Genomic DNA, 9,177 nt, shown 5'->3' with positions numbered 1-9,177 from the left:
AAGAATTACTTAGAACAGTCAAACCTAGGGGAAAGACTTAAAGTCAACTAACAGCAGAAGAATTAAGTAAATTATAATGTAGTGTTATTATAGAATACTATGCAATTATTATAAAATATTCAATAAAAATCATGATATAAAATTTTATATGTCATCTCACTGGGAAAAGAAATTGAGTAAACAAAAGGACAGATTATGAATGAAATGTTATTCTCTTTTTACTCTCTTATAGTTTCCCTTTTTTCTTTTTAATCATTAGAAAACAAATACTTGGGGGCGCCTGGATGGCTCAGTCATTAAGCGTCTGCCTTCGGCTCAGGTCATGATCACAGGGTCCTGGGATCGAGTCCCTCATCGGGCTCCCTGCTCCGCAGGAAGCCTGCTTCTCCCTCTCCCACTCCCTCTGCTTGTGTTCCCTCTCTCGCTGTGTCTCTCTCTGTCAAATAAATAAATAAAATCTTTAAAAAAAAAAAAAAAGAAAACAAATACTTGAAAGAAACTAAATCCTCACCAAGTACATGCTATACAGTGCATGGGTTTTGGTGTATCAGGAATACCTGCCAGAATTTGGAGGCTAAGATATGATGGAGGGTTAAGTCCACTAACAGTATCTTACTTTCCTTGGTACCAGCTGTCCCCTGATGAAAAGGGAACCATATCTCAGAAGAAATTTGGTAACAACTGACCAAGGTCTGCACCCACCTGAAAATGACCTACATTGAGAGGGAGATACATGATAACTTCCAGGCTTCAGGCTTTGCTAGACAAAGGGTATTCTAGAAATTGGATTTCTGATCATTGGCAGAATCTCTTGAGTAATATCAATTCTTACCACCCACATAAATCTCTTCAAAGTATTTGAAAGAGCTCTTCCTCAGTTGTTACGTTGTACGTATATTTTAAGGGCCCAAATCTGGAAACATTCCACCCCAGAAAAACATAACCCAGAAAGGAGACATGAGGACAAATTGTTGTATAAACCAATGCATGCTATAAAGGTTAGCTTGCATTGTGTTTTGCTTCTGTCATTGAGGCTGATAATTTGGGTGCATCTCTGTCAGCATTGCCAGTTTTCACTTAGGAAGTCCATATTTGGCAAAGATAGCAGCCCGTGCAGATAAAGTACAGCATTTGCCTAATTAAAATCTAGCCTCAGCCTTTTTGTTCGGTGCCTGTGATAGCTCATGTGCATGGCCTACACTTGCCTTGAATCAGTTCATGTCTCACGTTTGGGTTTTTCCAAGCACACTAGGGCTAGAAACAAATGATGCCGATGTGACAGTATATAGATTTTAGGTCTGTCTGTGAGTCTTTTTTAAAAGAAAATTCATTACATTTTTATAGCCTAAAAATTTTAAATGAAGAGATTATAAAAACATTTCAAAGATCCCACCCCTTGACAGAAATGATGTAGATTTTTTTGTTGATTGGGAGAGGTATTTCAGTCTATGACAAAAGATACGAGTTGCTGAGTGCACTGACATTATTCCTCTCCCTGACTGCTTGTATTCAGTCACGTACTCCTGCCAATTTTACCTCCTAAATCTTTCTCAGATCTACTCCATTTCTCCTTCTTTACTACCACTGCCCAACTTCAGCCCTTCAATAACATCACTCTCCTGGCTAAAACCTTGTATCTCTACCTAAAAATACAGCCAGCATGGTGCATCTAAAACTATTAGACTGGTCCCAACACACTGCTGGTTAAAACTCTTTATATGTCCCCCATCGCCTTCACAATGAAGCCAAACATTTGTTTACATCTCATAAAAGTACCTCCACAATTTGTCTTTGCTTACTTCTTTGCCCTCATTTCTTGCTATTTTCTGCTTTAAACTTGTTTTTATATCACAAAGCCTGCAGAATTCTGCTACTTGCTATTTCTTTGTCTTTGCTTTTGTGTTCACTTCCAAAGTCAATAACTGCCTATTCTTTGTATGGCTAGCTTCTTAACTTCTGAGAGGCATCTCAAATGTTTTCCCTTCATGGAACATGTTCCTGGAGCCCTCTGCATTTCTTAATCAGTACATTTACAAAGTGTGATTTTAATTTGTCAGTCTCTCCTATTAGCCTGTGAGCTCCTTGAAAACAAGGGCTCTGTCTGTCTGTCTTGGTCTCCAGCCCCTAGGGCAGAAACTAGGATGAAGGTAGTTCTCATTCTATGAAGATATAACTGTGTTAGATCAGCTTTCCTAGAATAGAGCCCAAACAGGGTTTTTGATGCACAAAATTGATCGAGGGCTCTTCAGGAAAATCCTAAAAGGGAGGGAGGGAGGGAAGCAGAATAGGAAAGGGGGAAGAGCTGAGGGAAGAGGTCACAGGTAAACTGTAGACTTGGCCTGGTCCACACACAGAGGAGCTCTGGCGCATAAAGTGCCCTATTGGGATGTCTCTACCTGATGCAAAGGAGCAGCCTTTTGTACACTCACATAAGTCTGTTATTGGCAGTGGGCACACCCAAGGGGATGTAAATTCCCCAACAGGATGGCTCTTGTCATTCAAGGGTAATTTTTTTTTTTTTAAAGATTTTATTTATTTATTTGCGAGAGAGAGAATGAGAGACAGAGAGCATGAGAGGGAGGAGGGTCAGAGGGAGAAGCAGACTCCCTGCCGAGCAGGGAGCCCGATGCGGGACTCGATCCCAGGACTCCAGGATCATGACCTGAGCCGAAGGCAGTCGCTTAACCAACTGAGCCACCCAGGCGCCCCCAAGGGTAATTTTTAACGGAAGGAGACAACTGTGAGCTGTTAGCCTGAAGTACTCAAAGTAGCCGGAGAATGGATACATTAGCTTAGTAAAGGGGATCCGGTTGGGACATCTGTTACATTATCATAGATATCTTTATCATTTATAATTATTACAATGTACCTACCCAAATAGATACTTTAAGAGGAATAGAATTTGCCTTTTTATAAGTAAAGTCTTATATTTTCATATTAGAACGTAGTATGTGTAAGGTCAACACATGGTTAGATTTTTTTTTTTTTTTTAGGAACACAGCCTTCAAGATTGTTACCATGGAAATATTAGTAATAGTGACTTAATTAAAAATCCTCTCCCTAATCTCATTTGAATATATTTACATTATGTAGTCTATGTAGCCTTTGTTCATGAAGTGCTAATCAGTATGAACTCCTTGTAAAGGAACTTGTTCTGAATCTTAATTCCATCACTGCCTTCATCTAAGTCCCCAAAACATTATGGGTGGCAACAAAAGTGAATGAATATGGTTCTTCCTACTCCTGCCCTCCTTTATGACTTTATGGATTCATAATGTCCCATGGACTGTGAGGGACTATGTACTGCAGAGGGGCCACTGGACTAGAGCATTTCCATGGAAGCCTCTCATCAAGGAAGGAGAACACTAACAGTAAAGTTTTGGGAGAGGCTTATAGAAGGATGTATTATTCTGAAAGACAGAAAAACAGATTAAATACTATTGGCCTACCCAATTACCTGATGATAGTTTTAATAATAATAATAATAATAATAATAATGGTGACTTACATAATGGAATTAACATTGTCTAGAAATGTACTTTTGGAATGATTGTTTCCAAATGAGCAGAGCTTGTGTGCTGAAGTAAGGAAAAACTAAACATATCAGTAGGGATTCCAGTCATCAAGATTTGGGTTTTAAGTTATCACATTTTCTTTTAAGATTTGAGATGTCCTGCTACATAAGATTTAAAAAAATGCTTTGTGACTATATAAGAAAAATGTATACATAAGGAGATGCATACTGAAGTATTGGAGGATGAAATGTCATTATGTCTCTAACTTATTTTCAAATGGTTTAGGAAAAAAAAACACAGTAAGACAGAGTCTGTGTGTAAATGAGGCAAAATGTTAAAGGTAAAAAAAAATCACTCTTCACTTACTTCATTTATTAAAATGCTTTAATTATTGAAGAAAGACATAAGCTCATCATTTATTTAAATGTGTTTATCCAAGTAACTTGAAAATATCTTGGATTACTTTAATATTATTTGACATCCTTCCCAAAAATGTATTAAAACATGTTCCTGATTTTATAGTTAATTTTTGAACATCATACATTAAGTTCAATGGTAGTAGAACTTCCTAAGCCATAGATCCTACATGTTTCCATATTAAAATGAACATAAGGTGTCTCTGACATCCAAGGTGCTGTTATATCTTCATTTTACCTCTGGCTTTTCCTTGTCTTATGATTCTGTTTGAAACTTTTTCTTGATTGTTAGTTAAGTAATGAATAGCTTTATTTTTTTTTAAGATTTTTTTTTTTTGAGTATTTTCTACACCCAACATGGGGCTTGTACTCACAACCTTGAGATCAAGAGTCATGAGCTCAACTGACTGAGCCAGCCAGGTGTCCCAAAGACTTCTTTTTTTTTTTTTTTAAGATTTTATTTTTAAATAATCTCCACATCCAACATGGGGCTCGAACTCACAACCCCAAGATCAAAAGTTGCATGCTCTACCAACTGAGCCAGCTAGGTACCCCTGAATAACTTTAATTTTCAGAATGTTTATGGTTTTCTTTCAACTTTTTTCTGAGTAAGCATATTCTAAAAGTATATATTAATACTCTTTCCCCAGTGCAACTCTCCCTCTGTTCTCTTGATCTAATTTGTTACTAACTTTTTAGAATTTTCTTGACTAAATATTTTTGTTTTTCGCTTTAAGCATTTTGCTTTATCTTACAAATCTTCTGGGAGTTTGAATAATTTTATCTCCCTGTTTATACTGCTACCTTGAAGGGGTTTCAGCCTTTTTCACTGGCAAAGATGTCTTCTGTGACAGATGGCCTCAGTTACAATAACTTGATTCTAGAATTGTATTATAATTCATATAGTGGTAAAACAAGATGATTTCATGCTTATCACCAGAATTATAACTATTTAAAATAAAATCCCGCCTAGGATTTATTTCATGCAGTGGGATAAATGTACAAAATAATGTTGATAAATATCACATATATTCATAAAACCTTGACATCTCTGTGTACAATTCTGTCATCCCATTTAGTGTGTGTGTCAGCTCTGCCACAGTCATTGAGAGGAATCATGGCAATAACTTCAACATTGATGTCCACCAGGCTTCTAGTGCATTTACTCTACACATTACCAAAATACAACTCTTTGATAGGAATTTTAGACCAAAATTTGGTAATTGAAATTAACTAAATTAAAGAGTGTTGTGAAATTGAAAATACCTTAATTAGGAAACAAAATATCATGTTGGTAGGGAGAATGAATTCTAGGGCCAGACACAGCTGGGTGGGAATCCTGGCACTGGTGTTGAGTTTCTTCAAATGTAAAATTTAGTTATTAACTTACTTACTCATTCGTTCATTCATTCATTCCAGTACTGTGTGTTGAGTTAGTAGGCAGAGTTCCAGACACTGAGGCTAAAGAAGTGAGTTAGAAGGACAAATTCCCTGACCTTAAGGGGCTTCCATTCTACAGGGGAGTCAAAGCAAACAGAAAGTGGGTACATAATGTAACATCAGATAATAATAAGTCCTATGAAAAATATTGAAGCAGAATCTGGAATAAGGGATCAGGATAAGAAGCTGGTGTTTCAGACAGGGCAGTTACAAAAGACTTCTTCAAGTAGGTGATATTTAGAGGAATGGAGGGAGGAAGCCATGCAGTTGGTGAGAAAGCTTCCATGTTGGGGTGCCTGGGTGGCTCAGTTGGTTAAGTGTCCGATTCTTGGTTTCTGCTCAGGTTGGAATCTCCGGGTCATGAGATCGAGCCCTGCATCGGGCTCCACACTCAGCACAGAGTCTGCTTGGGATTCTTTCCCTCTCCCTCTGCCCCTCCCCCTGCTCAAACACTCTCTCTTTCTCTCTAAAATAAAAAATAAATAAAATCTTAAAAAAAAAAGAAAAAAAGAAAGTTTCCATGTAGAGAGAATAGTTAGTTCAAAAGCCTTAATGGATATTTTTGTGAAGGGTAAATGAAAATCTGTAAACTCAGCCATAGTTAAGTGCTCATTAGATGTTAGATATTATTTTAAGATAAGAAATGTAGATAATTCTATAGGTCATGTGTCTTCTTTGCTCTAGTAATGTACATCTTCCTTCTCATCTTGATTATTTTCCTTCTCTTGAATCGTATATTATTCATCTAAGCAAGAAATACACCATTTCTCTATGATAATGATAATGGGGATACACCTGTTTTGTGGGGACTTGTTGTTTTGTGTGCGTGTGTGATTAAAAAAAAATGGTGTCAAGATGCCATTTGGAAGGTGGTGCTTCCAGGACACCCAGAAAACCCAACCAGCCCCCACCCCCATCAGCCACATTTTCCACCATGGTTTCTATTTCAAACTTTCATTGATGCTTCCAGCAGAGCAAAGTGACTGTCTGCCTCTGTCTCTGGCTGTGAAACCATTACCGGAGGTTGACCTACTTTTGTTGTATTTCTTTTTGCCTTATTTGGCTGTAAAATATTTATTTTTGATTTTGTCATTGAGTGTCCAATCAGAGAGATAAAACACACACCAATTTGAAGAAGGAAAGTTTATATAAAGAAGTATTAAATGTAACAGAGCATTGGAGTGATAAAGGATTGGCTAGTAAGAAAGAAAGATGTATTAGTCTTCTCAATCTGCCATAACATATCACCATAACATGGAAGGCTTACACACAGAAATTTATTTCTCATGGTTCTGGAGGCTGAGATGTCTAAGACCAAGGTGCTAGCTGATTTGATTTCTACTGAGAGCCCTCTTTCTGGCTTATAGATGGCTGCCTTCCACTTTGTGCCCACATGGCCTCTTCTCTGTGAGCCCCATCCCATGGAGGAAGGGAGGGAGGGAAGAAGGGAGAAAGAGACAGAGGGAGAGAGAGAAGCTTTCTGGTGTCCTTTATAAAAGCACTAATCCCTTTATGAGGGCCCTGCCCTCAGGACCTCATCTAAACATACCTATCTCCCAAAGACCCCACCTCCAAATACAATCACATTGGAGTTAAGTTGTAAACATGTGAATTTTAGGACATAAACATTCAGTCCATAGCAAAAGAGAGCCCTAAAGACTAGAAGAATTGCTCTCATTTTATAAAACCCTATGGCCGAGAGAGCATCCAAGGGAAAGCACCCTCCATCCTCCCACCTCCAGAACTGAGATCCAAACCTTACTAGCAAAGTACATGGCTTACTGAACAGTAGACATCACTGAGGTGCCACAATGGCAGAATGTGTTGGAAATCTGCGCTCTGGAACTTGACAGAGATTCACCTTCTGAGGTGCCTGGGAAAGCTCTTCATGGGAAGGTGCCTTGCCTGAAGCTCTGATAAAAAGTCTCCAAGCTTCTCGCTACTGTGCACACAGAAGCTGTATCCTGGAGAAGCAGGTGTCAGGTGCTGGAGAAGTCTCACTCATGGCAAGAACCTTCCAAGGAAGCTTGCTGGAATCAGGGAGAAAAACCCTTTCCTCCTTCACTGTCTCTCCAAAACCCTCTACTAACAAAGCTGTGGTACCAGCTAGCAAAAGAGAAATATTTCAAAGGCCCAGATCCATTGTCAAAAAACAAGCAAAAAAAAATGTGGATTTAGAGTAAAAGGCAATAAACCAATAACCAATCAATTGCACTGACATAAACTAGAATAAACAGCAGCAGAAGCAAACTAAGTGATGAATATATTGTTTATTAGCAGGATAAACTACTTCTCAGTGCCCTTCTGAGTTTTATCCATTGCTGCATCCTCTATGCCTAGAGTAGAATGTGGCTCAGTACAGATGCGCAATAAATATTTGTTGAATGAGTAAATGAATGAATGAACTCATTGGTTCACTTTTTTCTCTAATGTTTTCTTTCTCTCTCTCTTTTGTTCACTATAGCTGATGGATGCACAGATTGGTCTGTCGATATCAAGAAATACCAAGTTTTGGTGGGAGAGCCTGTTCGAATCAAATGTGCACTCTTTTATGGTTATATCAGAGCAAATTACTCCCTGGCCCAAAGTGCTGGACTCAGTTTGATGTGGTACAAAAGCTCTGGTCCTGGAGACTTTGAAGAGCCAATAGCCTTTGATGGAAGTAGAATGAGCAAGGAAGAAGACTCAATTTGGTTTCGGCCAACGCTACTGCAGGACAGTGGTCTTTACGCCTGTGTCATCAGGTATTCTTTTAATTCTATTACTGCTGAATCAATTAAATCATATGCTGCTTTCTTATACTTAAATTTTGCTGCTATTCCTTTCACCTAAAGGTTTTGTCTCAATATTTGTCTGTGTTGCTGTTTTCTAAAATTTAGAACCTAAATCATAAAAAGATGGGATTGGAATTTATATTGAGACATTATTTCTGGCTTATGGAGAAAAGAGATACCATCTGGGTATCTACTTATGTTGCCAGAAATTACTAAAGACTATGAAATAAAATTTATAGAGGAGGTGAAATGTTGCAAATAAATTGTAAGCAAAGGCTTGCAGAAAGGATGCATAGTTTATCACTAAATGGGTTGTAACATTTTGTTATTGCCCTTCACAGACAAATAGAGCACAGATACCTCCGTTTCACACACATCTGTAAAGATGATTTAGGTAAACGTGTGTATGTGCTCTAGAAGACAAAGGCAGCATTGCCATGTTAGGGAAAAAGGCTGTGTTCCAGATCATTTTGTTAACTAAAAGTGCTGGGTCAATAGAGAAATTTTCCTGGGTCCCTCGGGCCAAAGAAAAATTGTTAACAAAGGCTGTGCCTTTATCCACAAAGAAACTCATCACACATCCATACATCTTTGTCTGCTTGTAGAAGAGACATATGTAGTTTGCTTAATGATAATGCACTGAAACAGTATTCATGTAACACATTTGCAGTTAAAAAATCTCAGTTTAAGTATTTGGCCCTTCATGGATTGTGAATCACACCCTGCATGAATGATTGTGGATGTCATTAGACTATAAGAGCATTGGCAAAGCAGGGTGCAGGCATATAGAGGGTGTGCTTAAATCTTTGTCTTTCGGTTTATTAAGAGAAATTAAGCCAGATCTAATGTAATAGATTCTCAATTTGGAGAAGGTCTCAGTGTCTTTTTCAAATCAAAATTGGACTTTCACTTCTGAAACTCTGATCTGCAGTTCTCACTCCACTGTTTGAGGATCATGCTTCCCCCTCACTTTCCCCTACAAGAGTTACCTTTATGCTGAGTCATGGCCACAGGTGCGTTAGGACATTAAAA

The 9,177-nt window shown here is 38.1% G+C and overlaps 1 protein-coding gene across 1 annotated transcript in view; it reads left to right on the top strand.

Moving 5' to 3' along the window:
* The window catches only part of LOC145717739 (interleukin-1 receptor accessory protein-like 1), a 952,714-nt gene that overhangs the window by 606,563 nt on the left and 336,974 nt on the right, over positions 1-9,177 (top strand). Inside the window, exon 3 of the mRNA XM_081807968.1 lies at positions 7,836-8,115. Within this exon, the coding sequence (XP_081664094.1) occupies positions 7,836-8,115 (280 nt within the window). The remainder of the gene's footprint in view (positions 1-7,835; positions 8,116-9,177) is intronic.

Source organism: Leptonychotes weddellii, chromosome X (genome assembly GCF_054177405.1).
Source record: "Leptonychotes weddellii isolate Sample4059 chromosome X, ASM5417740v2, whole genome shotgun sequence".
Lineage (NCBI taxonomy): Eukaryota > Metazoa > Chordata > Mammalia > Carnivora > Phocidae > Leptonychotes > Leptonychotes weddellii.
This window is presented reverse-complemented; position numbering and strand designations above follow the sequence as displayed.